At 34.9% G+C, this 23,462-nt stretch overlaps 1 protein-coding gene and 1 pseudogene across 3 annotated transcripts in view; one reads left to right on the top strand and one right to left on the bottom strand.

Moving 5' to 3' along the window:
- Positions 1 to 23,462, top strand: part of INTS7 (integrator complex subunit 7) — a 55,744-nt gene that overhangs the window by 13,586 nt on the left and 18,696 nt on the right. For 2 of the 3 annotated variants that reach the window (XM_039881145.1, XM_039881144.1), the window contains exons 7-12: positions 302 to 424; positions 12,124 to 12,241; positions 15,948 to 16,082; positions 17,528 to 17,625; positions 20,033 to 20,272; positions 21,798 to 21,935. In XM_039881145.1, the coding sequence (XP_039737079.1) occupies positions 302 to 424; positions 12,124 to 12,241; positions 15,948 to 16,082; positions 17,528 to 17,625; positions 20,033 to 20,272; positions 21,798 to 21,935 (852 nt within the window). The remainder of the gene's footprint in view (positions 1 to 301; positions 425 to 12,123; positions 12,242 to 15,947; positions 16,083 to 17,527; positions 17,626 to 20,032; positions 20,273 to 21,797; positions 21,936 to 23,462) is intronic. The other variant, XM_039881147.1, reaches the window with a different exon arrangement.
- LOC120617812 (uncharacterized) lies at positions 15,169 to 15,287 on the bottom strand (annotated as a pseudogene).

The following is a 23,462-nucleotide window of genomic DNA, read 5'->3' as shown; positions in this document are numbered from 1 at the left end:
TTTTTCTTCCCTATATTCACAGTATTGATTATTGGGACCCCTTGAGAAGATGAGGTGGAGAGGGGGGAAAATGGCATAGCGTGCAGTTGGTAGTAAAGAAAAGAACTGAATATTAAAATCCAGGGCCTGTGCTTGTTAAAGAACAAGTTAGGCCTAAACATGGGCTTATGGCTGATAAATGACAGGGCTGTGATTTGAAGCAGACCCTGTCTCAAATCTAAAGTTTCTCTAAACTACACTGTATCCCTGATGATAATTTCAGTGACAATATTGTTCATGGAATGATTTATTTCCTTTATAGATTCAGCTTCTCTTACAGTATTTGAAGACTGACCCCAGGAAAGCAGTAAAGAGACTTGCTATTCAAGATCTGAAATTACTTGCCAATAAAACACCGCATACTTGGACTAGGGAAAACATTCAGGTTTGTAGAACTTTGAACAGTAGTAATTTATATAGAAAAATAATACTATAATAACTTTTGCTTTACATTTTGGTATCATCTTTGTCATCTTCCAGGTGTTTGAATATGAAAAATTTCTAAGGGCATTGTTGATATTTGTTATAGTTATTTTATAAGTAATAGAGTAAATACATAAAACTATCATTTAGCGTTTAAGTTTGTTTTAGTGAATTAGACTTGCTTCTCAATTCCTTGTTAATTTTCCTGTAAGCAGCACTAAAGCTAATTGAGAAGCCCAATTAAATTGTTTATTTTATTCCCGTCTCCTTTAGTCAATTTAGGGAAACAGTTTGGTGCCGCTATGATTTATTAGGAGGAAGGTGCTGGATGGGTAAGTCGGCAAAGTATATTTTTCCTTTTCACAGAGAGCAAGAGACATTCTTAGTTTTTCTTTTGTAAATATAAGAGCAGATCTCAATCTTTAGGCTTTTAATGTAATATCTTTTATAGCATTTCTTAGGGTAAATTAATGTTTTATATTTACTTTTTCTCAAAATAGACCCCTATTTATTTACCCATTACTGGTAATAGATGCACCATTTTCTAAAAAATGCTTTTTGAAGTGAAATGGAAGATTGTTAGAATTCAACTTTTATCTTCATAGATTTTATTATCTCTCGGTGTCATAGCTACAGCGTAACAAAAACCTTTGAATATCATATTATGAAAACTAAGCTGCTTTGTTTGTTTGCAAATTTTAAACATGTTTGAATATATTACGATTTGTTAGTCACAAATACCCAAAGAGATAGGGCAGTTGTTAGTATTTGCATTTAGTAGATGAGCAAATTAGGGTTCAGAGAGACTTAATATACTTAAGAGAGTTTCTTAAGAGGGTTTAATAATTTAGTTAAGAGAGTTTCTGTCCTCTAGTGCTTTTTTTACTAAACAATACCGTCTTTTCAAGAAGATAATGTGCCCAGTCACTGTAGTAACTATAGGAAACTTGTACATTGCACCAAATCCAGTAGGAGCAGAATATTATGCTCTTTGTTTTGTTCCATCTTGTGAGACAGGTCACACATACAGAGAAGTACGTTAAATGTCTGTGTAATAGTTTAAATAAGTGAAAACTCATGTAGCCACCCTCCAGCTAGAAATAGAGCCTTTTAGGATTATAGAACCCTGTCCCCTTCTCTCACATGGTCCTCCTTCCTCATAACCTTAACACCTACCCAAAGGAAACCACTATTGTAATAATAATTTCTTTGTTCTTTATAGTTTTACCATTTATGTATGCCTCTCCCCAAAGTAATCGTTTTGCTTGTTTTTGCTTCTTTGGCTCCTTTATACTGATGGGATTCATCCATATGGTTGCATGTTTTTTCCCTTTAATTGCTCTATAATATTCCATCACATGGATGGACCACCATTTATTTGCTCTTGATGGGTAGTTTCCAACATGAGGCTCTTACAAACAGTGCTGCTATTTGTGTTACAAATGTTCTTCTGTTTGTCTGCTGGAGCACATGTGCAAGAGTTTCTTTAGTGCATATACCTAGATGTGAAATTGCTAACTTAGAGAATATGGGTATCTTCAACTTTACCAGATAATGTCAGACTTTTCCCAAGTGATTGAACCAGTTTACACTCCTAACAGTAGTGTACGAGAGTGCTCATTGATCCAACAGGTAGAATTATAAGACTTTTACATTTTCACCAGTTTGGAAGTTATAATTTTCATTTGTAATTCCTTGATTACTAGAGAATTTGAACATCTTTTTAATATGTTTATTGACCATTTGAATTTCCTCTTTTATGATGTGGCTATTCGAGTCTTTTGACTATTTTTCTGTTGACTTATGCTTATTATATATTCTGGATATTTGTACTTTATTAGTCTTTGGCAATTCTATATTAATTTCAGAAACAGCTGATCGAGTTCCACTTTCAAAAAAGTTGATAATTTGATTGGGATTGCAATGAATAGAAAAATTAATTTGTAAGAAATTGATATCTTTACAATGTTAAGTCTTCTAATGAATGAACGTATTATATCTTCACATTTATTTAGATCCCTTTAATGTATCTTTTTGCCTTACTCTGTTTTGTCTGATAGTAATGTAGCTACTTTAGTTTTCTCCTCCGAGGTGTATTTATTTGGTAGATTGTTTGCCATCTTTTAACTTAACAACCTTTGTGTATCTTTATGTTTCAGATATATTTTATAAACAGCTTAATTGGATTATTTTCAGTCCAGCCAGGCAATCTTTGTTTTTTTAAAACGAATGTTTGGTTCATTTACATATACTATGATTTATTATGTATTAGGGTCTAAATCTCATCTTATTTTGTGCTTTTTATATGTCACTCCTGTTCTTTTCCCTTTTTATTGGCCGCCTTCTGGATTGTTTATCTTACCAGTTATTTTCCTTTGAATAGTTTGAAAGTTTACAGTCTTTTGATATTCTTTTGATATCCTAGAAATTACAACATAGTTATTTTTTTATCAAAATCTAAAATTAATTCTAATCTTAGAACACACTTCAGCTCCATTTACAGTCCTCTAAACATTTATGTGTTTTTGTCATGTATCTTAATTCTGTCTTTTCTTACTATACAGTTGGGTTTTTTTTAATGAATTCTGTGTACATTTGGACCTTCCACTGTCTTTGCTCTTGCATCTCAGACTTCCTCTCTAGGATACTTTTCCTTCTGCCTTTGGAAACTCCTTTAGTGAGGGTCTGTGTTGGTAAACTTAATATTTGCTTTTCTGAAAATGTCTTCATTTTATTCTCAATCTTAAAAGATACCTTCTCTGGGGATAGAATTCAGCAGTCGTGGAAATTTTCAGGCATAATTCTTTTAGTTACTGCCAGCCTTCCTTGCGTTTCTGGATCTCTAGTTAAAAATGTACGTTAGCCCTTCTCCATTAATCCCCCATGTCCCTTATTTTCTTATATTCCATCTCTTTATCTCTTTGTGCTATATTCTGTTTAATTCCTCCTGATAAATGTAGTTCAGTAATTAACTCCAGCTTATATATAATCTTTTCAGATCTGTCTCTGCTCTCAGTTTTTGTTGCCTCTTTATTGTATCCTTTCTCCTCGTTTACTTGATATTTTTTTTACCCAGATCTACATCTGTCCCCACCTCCTCAAGTTAGATAAAGGACAAATACTGTATGATATCACTTATACATGGACTCTGAAAAGGCCAAACTCATAAAAAAGTAAAATAGTGGTTACAAGGAATGGGAGCTGGGAGGCAGAGTACTCTGACTTGAGTTCTAAAAGACTCTGACTTAGCCATATTGAGACTAGATTTTAGGAGCACAAGGGCAGAAGCAGGAAGAACATTTAGGAGGTGATTGTAAATAATCCAGTTAGAAAATACTGTTTACCTGAACCAGAGTTGTAGTAGGGATAGCAGTGAGAAGTAATACTCTGGATGTATTTTAAAGGCAAAGCTGATGGATTTACTAGCAGTTTATGTGTACGTTATAAGAGAAAGAAATGATGACTCTACGGTTTCTAGCTTTAACAAATTTACTTCAATAGGTAAGGCTCTGGGCGGCTTATTTCTTGAAGGGAAGACCAGGAAATTTAGTTCTGAGAATATAAAGTTTATAGTGTCAGACATCCAAGTGGAGATGTCCAGGACGTGAGTCTGAAGTTATAAATATGAGAGTCATCAGTTTATCAGAAATATTATTAGAAGTATTATCAGAAGACTGCTATGGAAAAACTTTATTCATTTAAAATTTGGAAGCGAGCTCTCCTCATACCCTGGATCACCAGGAAGAACCAGCATGTGGGTCCTAGAGCAAATTAAGCCTAAAGATTGCTGAAGGCAAAAATGGCAAAATCGAAGCTGTCCTTTGGGCACATCACGAGAAGGCAGGCTTCTTTGGGAAAGATAATAATGCTGGGGAAAATAGAAGGCAGCAGGAAGAGAGGAAGACCAAATAGGAGATGGATTGACTCCATTAAAGAAGCCAGGGGCAGGAGTCTATAGAAGCTGAGCAGGGTTATTGAGGACTGGACATTGTGGACATCACTCACTCTTTCATAGGGTTGCGAGGAGTTGGATCCAACTCAGTGGCACATAACACACACATCGGTTCATTGGTATGTGAAGCCATGAGACAGGATGAATCACCTAGGGAAAGAGTATGGATAGAAGAGATTTAGAGAATAAAGAAATGAGGAAGAACCAGCAAAGGAGCAGCCAGTGAAGTAGGAGATAAGTCAGGATAGTAGTTTTATATAGGAAGAAGGCTATAATCCGTCTTATGAGATACTGCATTATATTCTCCGAGATGAGGACTAATAATTCACTTTTGCATTTAGCAGTATGAAGTCATTGATGACCTTCATGAAAGCAATTTTATTGAAGTATTGTGGGTAAAAGATTGATTAGAATGGATTCTAGAGAAAAACAGTTATTAGAGATAGTGAATATTGACGATGTTTTTGAAGGGAACGGAGAACTGAGATGGTATCACTACAGGGTATGTCATTGCTTTGCTGTTTGTATTTATTGAGTAGATGAGATTGGAAAGGATCCAGTGTACAAGTGCATGGGCTCTATCTAGTTCACATAGGAACAGGAAGGAAGACACTAGTATATGGGCACTAATGTTGGTAGGTGCGGAACATACTGTAAGAAGTTAAAGAAACTATTTTGTGATTGTTTTTATTTTTTTCTTCTAAAATTTTATTAAAATGTAGCTAACATAAAATTAGTTTCAGGTGTACACCTTAGTTATTCAACATTTATATACCAATCTTGACTTGGCTTATTTATATCGTTAGTTATAGGACTTATGTTCAGCTAGTCTTCAGATGGTTCTCCAGGTTGATTGTTCTATAATTTAGTTGTACTTTTAATGTAGTCATGGGAAGAGGCAAGCACAGCATTTACCTATTCTGCCTTCTTTACTGGAACTGCTGTTTTTATTTATTTTTTAGTTAATTAGGAGACATGATCATAAGGTGTGGGTGAGAATGGAGGATGCAAAGCCAGAGGTTTCAAGAAACATAGGAATGCAAATAAACTGGGGAAATAGAGACTTGCCAGATAGTTGAGTATATATATACTATCTGGCATATGCCTAAAATGCTTTTTTAAGAGTAGCTCTAAAAACTATATTAAAGGTAAGATTATTCTACAGTTTTCCTTTTTGTAGACTTTGACAGATTGTAGAGTGGGCATTATGCTGTCCTAAAATGAATTAGGATCTTTCTCGTTCTGTGCTCAAGAATTGTTAAGAGCTATGACAACAAATTTTCTAATCTCCTGGAGGTATAGCTAAAAAAGTGCCATAAATCCATCTGAACCTAGAACTTTTTCTAGGGACAGTGTTTTGAGAACATTTCCAAGTACTTACATGGTCAATGCCATATTAAACGTAGATTAATTAATTATTAATTAAACTGGTTATTTTTAACTGAAAATACTTTTTTTTTTTTGGTCAGGGAGAAGTATTTATTTATAGTCAATATAATTATAAATTTAATATATATTTTTTTAACATTTTATTTTTCCCCTTCCCCTTTGGTAACCACTAGTCCATTGTCCATGTCCATGAGTCTCTGTTTATCCTGTTGATTTGTTGCTATTAAGTTTATATCCCACATATAAGTGATATCATGTGATTTTCAACCTTTTCTGTCTGGCTTATTTCGCTTAGTATGATTATTTCAAGGTCCATCCATGTTGTTGCAAATGGCAGTATTTCATCTATTCTTGTGACTAATATTCCGTTGTATAAATGTGCCACAGTTTCTTTAGCCAATCATCTATCATAGGACATGTCGGTTGCTTCCATGTCCTGACCACTGTGAATAATGCTGCTATAAACATCGGTGTGCAAATATCTTTTTGGATATGAGTTTTCAATTCTTTGGGGTATATACCCAGTAGAGGGATTGCTGGATCATATGGTAGATCAATACTTAGTTTTTTGAGGAACCTCCATACTGTTTTCCATAGTGGCACCAGCAATGTATGAAGGTTCCTATTTCTACACATCCTCTCCAACATTTGTCATTACTTGTCCTGTTGATTATAGCTATTCTAACAGGTGTGAGATGGTATCTCATAGCGGCTTGGATTTGCATTTCCCTAATAGCTAGCAATGTTGAACATCTTTTCAAATATTTGTTGGCCATTTGTATGTCCTCTAGGAAGAAGTGTCTGATCAAATCCTCTGCCCATTTTTTGATTGGATCATTTGTGAAAATACATATTTTTTAATATTTGTTTTTCTCACAAAGAATTTTTTCCCACTATTCCTGAAAACTGAGCATACTGATTTTCATTAAATGGATGTGGTCGAATAATCATTTTTTTAAAGCCTAGATGTATTTTTGAAAATATTGAAATAGAGCAGGGGGCAACAGTTCTAATAATTTAACCTTTAAAAGGTAATAGTTTATTGATTTCAAATTCGAATTTTACTCTCAATTACCAAGAGTAGTAGTAATTTTTCTAAGGCTTTCTTCCGCTTTTCTTCCTTCTTTTCTTCCTTTCTTTCTCTTAACCAGTCTTATCACTGCTGATTGATTTTTGAGTTTTGGTATTTCAGATGCAAAGTATGTCTATTCCATTGCTGCTTTTGCTGGTGTGTTGGTAGGTATTATTATTTTCACGTGGAATCAGATATTACAGGTTAAAGGAAATACTTTCATTCTGAATATTGTAAAAACCTGAAGGAAGGAAGAGTCTGAGTACAGCGTATTATTAAAGTAGTCAGAAACAATTCTGTAGGAAAAAAAATATTTTTTCATGTGTTTATATTTTTCTTTGGATTTTTTTAATGCTTAGCTAAAATACTCGGTGTAACTATAAACTATGTTAATAGTTTACACTTTTCTGATGTTATAGTGTTATCTGAAGTGATAACACTTGATCCGAATTTCTTCTCTGTTACCAAGTAAAAGACTTTGTTCTAGATATTCTCAAAGACGTAATTTTATATTTGGCATTATTGCTCTTGAGAGATTTAATTTGTACTTTACCTGATATTAGAAGAGATGGCACATTAAGCCTGAGAATTAGTGTTTTTAGTAATCTTTTTTTTTGCAGTTAGTACAATGGAGATCGAAAATTTAGAGGTGTTATGTCTTTGACAGAGTACTTTTAAACATAACATTTTTTTTTTTAAAGATTATAAACTTTTTGTCATGCTTTTCTGGAGCACATCCCTGGTGGCCAGTCCCATTCTAGAGTAGAGGAGAAGCTCCTGTTTAGGGACTGACCCAGAAAACTAATTTGGGACAGAGCCTCATTTGAGCAGTGAGTGAAACCAGCATATGGAGAGAAATTCAGACCAAATAGTGAGGACGACTGATGGTGAGTGAGAGAGGAGGCTCCGTTTGAAGAGTTAGAGTTTTCTTTTTTGTCAGTATGAAAAATGGTCCTGGTAAGAACAATTTTGTAATAGGTAATGTCCTAGAAACAGAAACTTGAACCAGATTTTATCATTGAAATATGACTGATGTGCCATCTCTTGAGGACTTTGTGATGTCCTCTGTTAAGCTTACCAATTTGACTTAATGAACCTTTAAATCAGTACATATTTACTGAGGGCATTTTGGGAATCCAGTATTGTGCTAGATAACAGAAATTACAAGATAACGTAAATAATTTTATCATAAAATTTTCTAAACATCGTGTTCATTTTTTTGAAATGGTAGAATTTTTGCTTCTCTGAGATCATCATTATTATCTTACATAAAATATCTCACTTGCCTGCTTGATTATACCAAAAGGTAGCCTGTCTATTATATACAGAGCACTCTACAAGACATAATTTTGAATATGTATAAATACAGGACATAGTCTTTAACCCCTATTTTGTTGAGGAGGGTATTCCTAACCACAAGCTAATTAACAGTACAAGAGAGGACAGGTTAGGCAATAAAAAGTAGATAAGAGGAAATGACCTAAGTATTTGAATAAATATTACCCAGTCACAGTCACTTCTTAAAAAATGCTTTCTTTTGAACTTCAAAAACAACATCTATCTGTGCTTTTATTTCTTTGTTCTCTACTCTTTCTTTATACTTGCTTTTAAATCTGTTTCCCTATCACTTTGCTTAGGTACTTAAAAGGCACTTAATGCTAAATCTAGAGGCTTTTTCTGCCTTTATCATCTGTCCTCTGTAATGCATTTGACACTGTCAACCTATCCCTTTTCGTTTCTTTGACACTTAACTGTTCTCATTCTTTCCATTCTCTGTGCCTTCACTGTGTTATTCACTCACCATTTCCCCCATAGTTGAGTCTTTGACCCTATGTGCTTTCTTCGATTTATTCTCTGCTATTCTGGTAGCTTCTCTTAACATCAGTATGTGTATTCCCCAGCAATCTAGTCCTTGTACCTGAGCTTCTGAATTGCTCTCCAGCATAGCAGCTTGTAGGGTTGCAAAGTGCTTTGACTCAGTAGCTATTTAATCTTACAGACAATAGATATCCCTCTCACTTGTATTTTAAATGTTAATTCATTTCTTTTACTGCCAGTACATTCACATATCAAAATTCAAAAGCTGCAAAAGGATACATAGTAAAATATTTCCTACTTACTGTTCTACCGTCTACTCTGCTCCTTTGCCCAGTGGCGACCAATGTCTGATTTCTTGTATATATTTCCAGAGATGTTTTACATGAAAACAACAATTCTATATAAATCTTTACCCCCATTTTACAGACAAAGAAGTTGAGACTCAAAAGATTTCAATAATTGGCTCAGATCACAGAGATGGTAAGTGAGAGAGCCAGAATTCTTATGAGTCTTCTAGTTAAAAATCTGCTGCATATCAGTTTCCTAATGCCTGATAAATATTTCTTCATAGACTTCATATCTCTTCTTGTTTTCTGTCCTTCCTCTGAAATTAGCTTATCCTCATAAATTCTCAATCTTTGTAAAGGGAATCAAGATTCTCTTGGTCACTGGTCTAAAATTTTGTAATAATCATTGAATCCTTCTTTAGTCTCTCATATATAATCTCTTCCAAAATGTCTCTCACTTTCCATTTCTACCATCAAACTCTTGGCCATCATTACCACCTGCCTGGATTACTGCCATAAACTACAGGTTGGTCCTTAAGTCTTAACTTTCTTTGTTAAGTTGTTCTATTGCCAGAATAAAATTCCTTAACACTTTAGATGACATTATTCCTCTCCAATGGCTTTCTCTTTCCTTTCTCATCAAGTTTAAATCTCTGCCTATCTTTCAAGACCCTCCATAATCTAGCCTTATCTTCCCTATTCAGCGTTTCTCTTATCCTTCATTCATTTTGGATGTATCTCCTCAAAGGCCATAAATAAACTCTCCATATTCTGGCCTAATTGCCACAATTCTTGTTTGTATCACCTTGACTGTGTTTCCTTCCATTACCAGAAACCTGCTCTATCTTTCAAGTCCATTTCTGTTCCTTCCTAGATAATTTTTACTGCTGCTTCTATTTTTCGTTATTAACTAGATTTTTCTTTAAACTGTAAAAGTAAACATGCACATGATGAAAAATTCACAGAGTTCAAAGGTATTCAATAAGTGGAATATAAGTCTGTGTTCCATCTCTTCCCTCAGGCCTCCTCTGCAGGGATGATCACTGTTATCAGTTTCGTATGTGTCCTTCCTGAATTTTTCATCCATATGCAAGCATGTGTATGTCTCATCTTTTTTCTATAGAAATAAAAATATACCATATGCCAACCATAATTGAAAAATTAAAAATTATTTTAAAAAGTATGTGCATGTTCTGAAGCTTTTATCACTTAACAGTGCATCTTGGGGGAACTTCTCATATTAGCAGATGGTTCTAGTGCTGTGTGGTACTCCCCTTGGATCCCCAGTCCCTCACCGATGGACATTAGTTTCCAAACTTTTACGGTTACTGTTTACATTGCTACATTGACTAGTTTGTTTAAAAAAAAAAAAAAACTTTGTAAAAATAAATTTTTAAAAGAGGAATTTTGGGGTCTAATGAAATGTCCATTTAAAATTTTAAGATTTAATGCCAGTTACCGACAATGAGGTTTATACCATTTTACCGTCTATCAGCAGGGTGTGAGAGTGCCTGTTTCCCCAGTTTTCAGTGCTATGTATTATTAAACTTTAATCTTGGCCAATCTGATGAAAAGCAGCTCTTATTTTAATTTAAATGTTTCAAATTATGAGTGAGGTTTAACATCTCATATTTAAAATATCTGTGAACTATTGGTTTTCTATTGGGTTGTTTGCCTATTTGTTACTAAGAACTATTTATATGTTAAGATTATTGAGACTTTATTGTTCTTACATGATATAAATATTTTTTCAAGTTTTATCAATTACCTTTGTACTTGTTATTTTCCCATGTTAACTCTTTGTACGTTTTAAGTTTTTTTTCTTTTTTTTCTTTTTTTTGGGGGGGGGCCCATAAAAAAGAAACAAGGATCTAATTTTATTTACCAAGATGACTGAGCCGTTCTCCTTGAACTGTTTATCAAATAGTCCCTTTCATTTGAAATGCCATTATCATATATTCTAGTATGTATTTGAATCTATTTCTGGAACCAGTTTTCTTTCTTGGATTTCTGCATTTGTGAATAGGAAAAAACATCTTACTTTTTTGATTTTTACGAGTTTATTATACATTTTAATATTTAGCGGGGCTTATTTTTGTCCCTTGTCAGAATTTTTCTGGCTATTTTCTGATTTTTATTTTTCTATATGACTTTTAGAAACAGATTCCCTCCTCCCTCAAATTTTGTCAGTGTTTTTATTTGGGTCATATTACATTTACTGTTTGACCTTTCTGAAATTTTATCTTTAATTTTTCCCCAAGTCTAAGTTTTGCTCATTTTCTAAAACTTTGTCTTTGGGAGAACAGTAATTAGTTTAATTTAACAGAGCAGATATTTGACCATTTATATTATATGTAGTCATGTACGAGTCCTAAGAGTAAATATACAGGATGAGCTAATATACACTGAGTGTATATTCATAGCTCACTGCATTGAAAGAATAACTAGCATCTTGTTTTAGGTAATATTCGGACAACCTGAGGAGTAGAGAAAATGACCTGAAATGGGAGGAGGTTAGATATCTCACTCATAAATTTATAGATAGAATATCATGCTCTCTACTATTTTTTTTTAAATATACATATATGACTAGTATTCATATTTATTAGGTAAGTAAAATATGGTGGGAGTTCTGCTTGTGAAGAATAAATAGTACATAATTCATAGTGGTCTTAATAAAAAGTCATTTATGATGACTTTTTAAAAAGTAGTCTTTATATTTTTAGAACAGGTATAGATTTACAGAAAGATGGAGAAGATAATGCAGAGGATTCCTGCATCACCACCTCCAAAGTCAGTTCCCCCTGTAACTGATATTTTACATTAGTATGGTACATTTGTTACAATTAATGAATCAATATTGACACATTATTATTGACTAAGGTTCATACTTTGTTCAGGATTCTTTAGTTTTTACCTTGTGACCTTTTTCTCTTTCAGGATCCTATCTAGGATACCACATTATATTTAGTAACATGTCTCCTTAAGCTCCTCTTGGCTGTGGCAGTTTGACTTAAGTTTTTTATTATGGAAAAAAGACATTAATATATAATTTTTCTAAAAATAGAAAATTTTAAATGAGTAGACAGTTTTATAGTATATTGACGTTTTAACTTTTGTGTTTCTTCTCTTCTGCATTTCAGGCACTCTGTGAATGTGCCCTCCAGACTCCTTATGACAGCTTAAAACTCGGGATGTTGTCTGTCCTTTCCACACTGTCAGGGACTATCGCTGTCAAACATTACTTCAGCATAGCTTCGGGTATGAAGAAAGGAGATGATATATGGATCGCGTGCTAATCCCTTTATTCATGTTGATGTTTCAGGCTGTTTGTTCTATAAAGCTTTAAAATCTAGAGAGGTTTCAGTCCCATACTGTTACATGCTACTGATTTATTTGAAAATTATTTCTTAACTAATGCCTATGGTAATACAATCTCACATTCTTGATCTTAACTCAAGGATATTGTTTTTCTAGATTTGCCCTTTGTTGAATTATCTGTGGGTGAAACAATATTTTTGAGGATGCTTAAAGTAGCTGGTTTGCTTTTGTATGTCTGGCTCAAAGTGCCCTTTAAATTTCAGTACATTTCAAAGGCCAAGTGGTGGTAAATTTTAAAAGTAAATGTCACATGCTACCTTTTAGGTGTGTGTTATCACTCTAGAAAATGATCGAAATAAAACTTACCCCAGTTCAATATTGCTTTCCTTGTTGCCTGTTCAAGATAATTTAACTCCAAAATATGTTTATTAATGTCCAGTGAAGAACTTCCTTACCTAACATACTTAAAGCTAAAGTTTTGTTGTTTTGTTTCATTGCAAGTTTTGTGGAATATCTGTTGCTTCCTTCTTCAGTCATTTTGAATTAATTAAGCACTATAACGTACATTTGTCCTTTTTATGGTTTCACAGCATATGAACTTACTCAGTAAAAGGAATTCCTAACATATAAGTCTTGATAGGAAGCTGAAAATACCTGATATTCTGTTGCTAAGTCTCCCTACCACTTAGGGTACACACATGTAGCCTGGACCTACCTAATCATTTTCATACCACAGACTGAATTGGGAGCCACTAACAAAAAGTAGCAATATAGGAGAATCCATTCTGGTGACATAGCAATGACCACAGCGACATCCAGTTTCCAGGGCACACTATAGCGGTGTTTGTTTGCTATGTCTTGTACATTTGGTAGCAGTGTAAGTCGTGACATCATGATATCAGTAACACTGGCAGTAATGTCTTCACTGGACTAAACTGCATGCATGGTCCGGGCTGTGATCTTGATTGGTCTCTAGCCTTGCCTTTTTTCTGAGCTTAGTTTTCCAGCCTTTCCAGTAATTCTATGAGGTACTCTCATCATTGTTCTGTTGCTACATAAGTCACCTCAAAACTTAGTGGCTTAAAACTATGACCATTTTATTTGCTCTGATTCTGCAAATCAGCAATTTTGACTGGCCTCTGCTGGGCAGTTCTGCTTGTCTCACCTGGCCTCTCTCATAAGACTCCAGTCATCAGGAGCCTTGACCAGGCCGGATGGTGTATGATGGCCTCATTAATTGGCTAGAGGTTGAAAGGCTTTCAGTTGAAGTACCTTGGTTCTTCTCCATGTGACTCTCAGCGGGCTAGTTTGGGCTTGTTTATAGCATGTTCTCAGGGTTCTGGCAGCAGCCAAAAGCAAGCAAGCGACCAACATCAAAGCACTTTTTGGCCTTTTGTTTGCATGTGTTTTTTTTTAAATATCTCATTGGTCAAAGCAAGTCACCTGGCCAAGACCTTTTGTTGCAAGGAATTAGAAAATTTACCTTGCAAAGGGGCATGCCTGCAAGAGATGGGAGAGACTATTACAGACTATTACAGTCTACCATATACCCAATGTGCTTTCAGTAAATTCTATTTCTTCACAAATCAGCCAGTCTCAGTTTCTTAGCTTGAAGTTAATATCCTTGACTGACATCACATTTTGAAAGAACTTCAGTAAACAGAGCATTAATTGGAACTTAAAATTTATAAGAGCCTTTCCATTCAAGGTCTCGTTACTTCTGTACAAGTTGCCTTTCAAGTGAGGCACATGCAAGGGAGTTTATAAGTATTGAAACTGAGGCCCACAAAGTTTTGATGATATATCCAAACGCACATACTTACCGAGTGCATGAGGGTTCTGACTCAGGGTTTTTCTTTATAGTAAACTGATCTAATGCAAGATGACTTTTTTTTCTTTATTTTTTAATTCCAAGGCCATTCATAAGCATTGTGTCAGGTTATAATATTCAGGCACTTCTAAGCTAGATATTTTATTTCTTTTTATTGAATTTTGTTAAAGTGTAGGTTATATATGGAATTATACAAAAAGCTCGAATAACCAGACTAGATAATGTTTACATAAAATAAAAGTCAAGGATTTTCCAAAAAATGAAAAAGAAAATATGTATGCTTGTAAATTTATAGGCTCTCTGGAATGGAACACAAGAAACAACATGGAGTTGATAAGTGAGACTTTTCACTCAGTAACTTTTTACCTTTTTCTACTCTTTATTGAACCTTTGAACCATGTGAATTTATCTTAAAAATCATTCCTGAATAAATAATAAAAATGATAATTTTATCTGTTAAATAGTTCACATGGAAGAATGCTCAAAAATATTATATTTTAAAAGCAGAATATTGGCCAGTATCTACTTTTGAGTCTGCATTATCCATATCACATGGGCAAGGAAAAGAATGCAGGAAATATGATTTCCATAATGTTGAAAAGATGAACACATAATTTCATCTTTCTAATATTCTGCCTGTTTTTAAAACACTGAGGCTTTACCTAAACTAGTAGTTTTAAGTTAAACTGGAAATCAGTAAGGTGACCATATATGTCCCACACTGCCTGGGACAGTCTGGTTTATATCTGTTGTAATTAATATGTATACCCTTCAGCCTCAAAAAGTATCATCACCCTTGGTACGAGAGACAAGTTTGAAATTGATAGGAATTGTGGAAAAATTAGGGGAAAAGAAGCTAGGAATGAGAGACTCTGCTAAGAAGTTGAATAAGCTTTAATCTCCTGATTCTTCTTGCAGCTCACTTATAACTGAGAGCTTCTCCACTATAAATGAAAACATTCACAATATAAACTTTAAATTACAGAATTTCAAGTGTGAATTCATTCATTCATTCATTCATTCATTCATTCATTAATGCCTACAGCACCTGGTATACCTAGGTGGCCACCTATCCAAGTACTAACCAGGCCTGACCCTGCTTAGCTTCCGAGATCAGACGAAGTTGGGCACATTCAGAGGGGCATGGCCGCAGAAGTGTGAATTTAAAAAGTTGCCGCAATCTATAGCTTAGAACTTGAGGTATAAAGCACAGACAAGTGCATAACTAACTAGTTTTATGACCTTGATAGCAAGATGCTTATAATCTTCGGGCTTTGATTTCTTCTATAAAAGTAGGGTGTTGAATCAGTTAATTCTCAAGTCCTTTCCAGCTCTAAAATCATGATTTTTTTGGTAAACCTTTTGAAGGATAACTATATATGCCAGCAATTGAGATAGGAAAAGCAAACCTAAAATTTTTGTTTCTCTTTTTATTCTTTTCTTGAAAGTAAGGTTTTATCTGATAAGAAGCCTGTAATGACATCCATTTGAACTCCCAAGATACAATTTGTAGTTGTTTTGGCTTTTGCACTGTTGCTTAGTCAGTTTTTAATAATATTTTTGTGAGAATGTCTTATTTGATTTCAGGTCCTAATCATTACAAAACTATTAGTTCATACCTATGCTAAGTACCTTGATAAGAGAAAGAAATGATGATGTATATTGATAATGAGTTGGGGTACCGGTAAAAATTTTGTTAAAGTTTGTTATTGGAGGTTTTCTCTTGAAAATTAGAAAAATGAAACTATGCACTAACATGCTTTTGAACTATATAATTGAATTACAGTGTGTACTGCTTTTTCTCTGCTTTTTTAGGAAATGTGGGTTCTTCGCCTAGATCCTCTGATTTAGTCAAATTAGCCCAAGAGTGCTGTTACCATAATAACAGGGGCATTGCAGCTCATGGAGTCAGAGTACTAACTAATATAACTGTTTCTTGTCAAGAAAAAGGTAAGTGATCAGGATTGATGTTATGTATAAACTTTTAAATTGGAGCTTGGGCAGATTTCTATTTTTGGTTTTCTAATCCCTTATTATTTTTAGCCAGTGTGCTTTGATCTACTAGTTGCCTCCTTCTGAAGTGTTCTTACAGCAAGTTTTCTTAAGACTACTTAATTCTTTGAGAAATTTTTAAAAATATGAGGACCTTGGGATTGGGGTTGTGGAATTGAAAGGTTTTGTAGAGCATTGCCCATTTCCTCCCCCTGTTTACCTTCGTATATATGGTGCTGTGGATAGGGACTGCTTAAGATTCTACCGCTGATATAAGGCAATTTGTTTACCTGTACAAAAACCTAGAAAATTTAGGGAAAAATAGCATAAAGTTATCGAGGGCCTTAAATGACAAACCGTTTCACCTGGGGGCAAGTAAATTAACAGAACTGTGTGGATTAAATTTTCATAGAATTTATCTCTAGATATGTAGAACATTAAACTGATTTGCATAAAGAAGGGCATTCATAAAAAGAATGCATATTTGTATTTCTAACATTTTTTGACCTGAAGGCTTGGAGAAGCTCAGGCTGGTGTTAAACAAGAAGTGCTTAGCGGTCCCTCTTATCCCCACTAGCCTTCAGCACTTCCCGTTCCTAGTACTTATTTTTTTCTAGCACCTTCACTAGCCTTTATACTGTTCACCAAGACCCTATACTAACTCAGGAGACATTTCTTTTAAGTTGTATGTTGATCCTTATTTGAATAAATAAACCTGTTATATTTTTGACATAGTAATGAGTATTTTCTATCATGTAACATAGAAAATTGCTGTATGTTCTCAGCGTTGGCATATATTAATTTAAATAAGGTTAACTAATATATTCAGAACTTTCTAGGACCTCCAGTGAAATTTTAGCCCTCAAATAGTGGGAAAATGCTGAAATACTGCTATTAGATGAGATATCTAAGGGATTCCTTCTTTATGGTCCAACTTAAAATATTAATATGATTATGTGGAGGCCTCATTACTTCCTAAAAGTGGTTCAGCTTTCATTAGAAACTGGAAATTGTAGCATTCCAGGTGAAAATGGACGTGCGTTATTTATGTCTGATTAGAAAGATTAGCACATACTACATGGTTTGCTGTTCCTGGTATTTTCCTCAGCTGAGCTGGTGATAGTGTCTCAGTTATGTTTTATTTAAACCTTTGTAGCTTTAGCCACACATCGATTGAATGTATATTTTTGTAATCTTCAACAAAGTAGTGGAAATACACAAGTTTGAAGATAGCCTTAGCATTTCAGAAGTAATGCCAGAAATACTTTTTCAGGAAGGTTAGCTTTACTCATTGAGACGTTTCCTATATCTTAGACTCCCTAATGTTTTTTTTGTGGGTGTGCGGGTGTGTGTATTTATTCTTCTCTGCTTGACCACTGTAAAACTTAGTGTTTTTCCTCTAGACCTTTTGGCACTGGAACAAGATGCTGTTTTTGGCCTGGAAGCCCTTCTGATACTTTGTAGTCAAGATGATAGTCCAGGTGCTCAAGCCACTTTAAAGGTGAAAACATTTATTTTAATACAATGCCTGTCTTCATTGCCTACACTAGGAGTTTGCAGTCTCTCATTAAAGGGTCTGATAGTATTTGAAGTTTTGCAGGTTATACACTCTTTGTAGCAGCTACTCAGTTCTACCTTTGTAGGACAAAAGAGCTATGGACAATATGTAAAGAAAGGATGGGGGAGTGGCTGGGTTCCAGTAAAACTTTATTTAGAAGAAACAGAGAGGATTTGGCCCAGTGGCAGTAGTTTATCACTTCCTGGCTTAAACAAACATTTGCCTTTGGTCTTCACCTTCAAAACTGGCATTTTGACGGTTGGTGTTCCAAAAGATAGACAAAATAATAATTTGAGCTTTGGCCCATTTTGCCATCAATTGACAGTATTTATTAAGTTTTAGTAAATAGTGGTCCTAGACAACATGCAGCAAAGTTAAATAGGCAGAGCTCCTGCACCCTTGGAAGTTTATAATCTGAGATGACACTGATAAGATCGCAAAAGCCTGATGAAATAACTACAGCCAGACTCTGTGTTATAGGTGTGTATTAATTTCCTGAGAGTAGAAGTCCTAGTTTTTAAGCCAAGTGATAATTGTAAAAAATATCACTTTCATTTAATTATAGAAATTATCTTTGAGATAGTTAAGATTTTTAAAATGCGAAATGGTCTGCTCTTATTGGAGTGAAACATGACATACAATATGTGATGGTACAAACTTAATAATTCTAAAAAGCAGGGAGAATAGAAGTAAAAGGCTATTAGGTATACATTGGAGAGTGTAAGAATTTTGATGTCCAAAATGGGAGGGAATATAGCATGTTTAGAAAAGGTAATGGTGTGGTCATAGTAATGAACAATAAAGGTATTAGTACCATTAAATAAAAGCTGATAACGCAGAGGTGTTCAATGTGTTCACTGAACATGTGTTCAGCAAATGATTTATCTGCAGAATCCTTTTGGAACCACAATATGTTTATTTAAAATTTTTTTAAAAAAGAAAGAAGCAAACCAAATTATTTTCCTCCCATATGTGGGTGTCAGTAAAACACTAGAGTCCACACAGTGAGGTATACATAACACAGGTGATCGAGAAAGGTCCCTATATTAAAGTACCTCTCCATTTAGAGGATATGACAGTGATATAAGAGCCTGTGATACCAAGTTCTCTGATAGTACAGACGAAAGTGCAATTCTAATGAGAGAACAGAGTTGGGAGTGATTAATTTTAACTAAGAATATTAGGGAAGACTTAAACAAGTAGATGCCTCATGAGTTGAGCCCTGAAAGATGGGATAGAATTTCAGTGTTTGAGGAAATAGTGAGCAGTGAGAATTTCAGTGTTTTAGTGTTTGAAGGCTTGTATACACATTTTTTTTCAATCTTTACAGTAACTCCATATAGTGAAATTTGTCCTCCTTTTATACTCATGAGGAAATTAAGACTCAGATAAAATAACTTTTCAAAGATACTTAGTTAATAAAGGGCAAGCTGACCTTCATCTTTGGGTCTATCAGACTTTAAAGCTTATTACATCTTAACACCACACTGAGAACTACATGGTTTTAGTGTAAGGGAGGGATTAAAGGGCTCATCTTTTCAAGAGATTTAGAATTAGGAAGGGATTTATGTTGTGGTAGAGAATGGTAAGGAGCTAAAGAGGTAGGTGTAAGAGATTTGACAAAAGATTTTTTAAACAAGGAAAGAAAGAAAAACATCTAGACTTAGCAATCATTTGGCTATTAACAGTGAAAAGACTCCTGGATATCTAATTTTGGTGGCTGAGATATTACTGATGCTATTAACTGGGCTGAATAGAAGCTCTAAAGCCAATTGGTTTTTGCTTTCAGTTGAGAAATAAGAGAAAAAATTAGAAGTCTCTTCCCTGTGGCACCTTTCTTAAATTGTGAACTCTCGGTAACCCAAATGTGTGTGCACACAGGCATACGCAGAGTTAATCCATTAAGTTTGGGATGGGTAGGGCCCAGGAATCTATATTTTTATTAGCATCTTGGGAGATGATAGAATAAGTAAGTTTGCAAACCACATTTTCAAAGCAGTTCTTAAAAAGTAATGAAAGTACAGTAATGATGACTTTTAGCTTGCCATATATTTCGCCTCTTAGAATTATTCCTTATGATTTTCATCTTGTCTTTTTTTTTAATAGTCTTAGATCAAAATGAGTGGTTAATGTTCAGTCCTGACTTGTTATTAAGTTTTAAACATGGCACGTTTTGCAGATACTAAAATGGGATTCATTATGTCATATGTTTCTTATGAAGAAAAATGTTATGTCTACAAAAAAAACCTTTTCTTCGATTTTTCCCAGTAACTTATACAAGGTTCTTTAAAGTTTCACTTAATACCTTCAGTGAAGGTTATAACTGATCCATTTCCTTTTCACTGTGCAGATTGCTCTGAACTGTATGGTGAAGCTGGCCAAGGGCAGACCCCATCTTAGCCAGTCAGTGGTTGAGACCTTGTTGACTCAGTTGCACAGTGCTCAGGATGCTGCCCGGATCCTGATGTGCCATTGCCTGGCTGCCATTGCCATGCAGCTGCCGGTGCTGGGTGATGGAATGCTGGGTGACCTCGTGGAACTCTACAAGGTGATTGGACGATCAGCCACAGACAAGCAGCAGGAACTTCTGGTAAAGAGCCACTTTTTGATCCTGCCGTGGATGGATGAATAGGGTCTGATCTATGAGAATTACTTCAAGAAGTTAACATTACTGTTTGACTTTACTTAAAAAGCAAAACAACAAGTTAAAGTTAATTATCCAAGACCAAGGGTATGCCAAAGTTAAAATAGAATTGGAACCGTAAGCTTTTTACTATTTCCACTTTTGATTTAGAAAGCCCTATTTAGTTCAGATCTAAAACTTCTTTCTTCCTAAGCCCTATCAAGTCATCTTAGTATAACCAAAGCCTTCCATCTGATATTTTTGTTTTATTGCAAAGAACAAAATGAAATAGATTTTTTCTTTTTTTATACAGAGCAGATAAATAAGATCCTTTTTGTGCTTCCAAAAATATAAGTTAAAGACCTAATAATGACAGTGACCATAAATTAGCCCAGATTCCTCTTTTCCAATCGAGGACCTCTTTGGCTATTTAGGATCCACTTTAGGTTTCATTATAGGCCTGGGATTGGGAAAGGTGCATGCTTAGAAAGAAACAGAAGACATGGAAGCATTTTAATAATGTTTAGTTGAAAGTTCTCCAAGGCTGAGAGGAGGCTACATTCTAAACAGGCATAAATTAGATGGAAGCCTTAAGTTGGCCCCTCCATATTGTTTCTGGTCAGCTGAGTTTAGGGCTTGAGAAAAAGCTTAATGAAATTACTTACTCAAGCCTGTTTTATATTTAATCCTCCAGGGGGAGCTGTATGAAAGGTTGTCCCATCTCATCTTTTTCTATCAGGAAAGGGTTACTCTGCTGACCAAGTGGCAGTGGTCATGGAAATGACATCATACTGTTATCACAATATGTATGGACCTTTGTCTGTATCAGCTTTGGAATGCTAAGAAGCAGTTAGCCAAGTTTATTTTTTATTGAAGCAGCATTTTCAACTAATGTACTTTATCCCTTTTTTGTTAGTACTACTTTAAGGCAATTTTAAATTATGAAACATAATATTCAAAAAATGTAAAGAATAATACAGTGAAAACTTTTGTATTCATCACTTAGCTTAAAAAAACATATTACTAGTGCAGTTGAATTGTACCTCCCTGTATAACTCCCTTCTCCCAGAGTAACCACTATTACGAATTTGGTGTTTACCATTCCCATGCCTGTTATACATTTACCACCTTAGTATGTAGCCTAAGTAAAATGCTATGTTTTTTGTGTATTTTTAACTTTACATAAGTGCTATCAGTAAATATACCTCTAGTTTATCCATTTTAGTGCTGTATAGTATTTCATTGTGTGTTTTTATCATTACTTATCCACATTTATGACCATTGTTTCCAATTATTTGCTATTATAAACAATGCCCTGAGCAGTGGAATATATTACTTAATGACTTCAAGGTAAAAAATTAAATGTCAAAGGAAAGCAAATTTTGTTCTTTTTTAATGAGCTCTAATTAGTTTTTCTCCCTTTTGGTTAAAGTTATGACATTAGATAGAAATACATGACTTTTTGATCGCCTTACTTTTTGCTCAATGTTAGGTGAGTTTGGCCACTGTGATTTTTGTCGCCAGTCAGAAAGCACTCTCTCCTGAGGTAAAGGCAGTAATTAAACAGCAGCTCGAAAGTGTCTCCAATGGGTGGACTGTGTACCGAATCGCCAGACAGGCATCCAGAATGGTACGTGGGATCCTTCTGTGTGAACTGGGTTGGTAAAAATGGCGGGTTACAAACCTTAGATTGTATGATTGTTACTCCTAGTTAAAACTGAATATAAAGATGGAAGAACTTCTTAGTCACAGTATTGAAAGATGATGAAAGAAAGGACCTCATTTTTAACTTTTCTCGTTACAGAATGACATATATGTTGTTATTGGGAAGTGGCACAGTAATTCTAAAATCTGAGCTCTTTGTATGTGTAGGTTGTTCGCACTACTTTCGTTTTACCCAGTACTCTCATAACCACCGCTGCCTCCCGCCCATCGTGTTCATCCCCCTTTATCAGTACACCACATCCTTACACCTCTCTCCAAGCTTATCATTCTTATGTGGAAACGGGAAAGTTTTAGTATTCTGCTTCCTCCTCAGGCGTATGGAATGCCTAACAATTTTCATTAATTTTGTTCGAGAGGAAATACAGAGCTCAGAGAGTATAAAAATCCTTTGGGGTAAGTCCAGAGAGCAAAGTTGGAGAAGCATTATTTCTAGTTGATTGAAGCACATGTTTCAAATGACAGAGAACTGCTATTGACAGGACAGTTCTTTATTATAACCAAGTGTCCCAAGCATCCAAGCATTGTAGGACATTGATCATCGCTGGCCTCTAGGCATTAAATTGCATTTACATTCCTCCCAGCAGCTACCCTCCCCAGTTCTCTCTAGAGGCAGGCACAGTACTCCCAATAGTCACTTGATAGAGCTTACTGGAGTTTTCCCCACTCCACTAAAGAGCTCATACAGAATGTCAGTATTTACTTTGAACTAAAATTCTAGGCTTGGGTTGTTGCATCCGCCACCCCCCGAAAGACACACGGACCACCAGAAATCAGTGAGTTATAGGAATCACACTCTTTATTCAGCCAGCTGGGTCTGCCGCGGGTACACAGACCCCAAATTAAGCAGCCCTGAAATGTAGAGGTACATGGTTTTTAAGCCCTAAATCCCATTCCTCATTCTGTCTTAAACACAAAGATCTATTTTTCTCCTATTCACTACCTGTGGGTGTGTAAGGTCGGGTGTGTAAGCGGGGGTACAGAAGCAGAAAGCTTATTGTTAGAATGTTATATTCCCATGGGTGATAGCCTATGTTCCCATGGGCGATAGCCAAGCAGTAATTTTCCAGCCAGCACATTCCCCACTGGCCTTAGCAGAAAATCAAATCCTTGATTCTTCATATGGAATTCGCTCATAGCCTCTATTTTGTAATACTAAAAGTCTAATAGAATTAATTCTTTTTCTTATATATGTAAACAAGAAATTAAGAAAACATGAGCCAAAAGTTAACAAAAAGAGGAGGATGATTAAAGGTCCAGCTACAGCAGATAGAAGAGTTGTTAGCCATGGTGACCAATTGAACATCTTATGAAACCAGTTATTTGATTCTAGTCTCTGTTTTTCCCTAGCATCCAAATTTTTCTGTACTAGTCTTAAGCTTTTTCTAATTATTCCAGAGTTATTGGCATAGAAGCAACATGTTTCACCTAGAGC

Source organism: Pteropus medius, unplaced genomic scaffold, assembly GCF_902729225.1.
Source record: "Pteropus medius unplaced genomic scaffold, Ma_sr-lr_union100, whole genome shotgun sequence".
Lineage (NCBI taxonomy): Eukaryota > Metazoa > Chordata > Mammalia > Chiroptera > Pteropodidae > Pteropus > Pteropus medius.
Note: the sequence above shows the minus strand (reverse complement) of the source record. Positions and strands in the feature narration are given on the sequence as shown.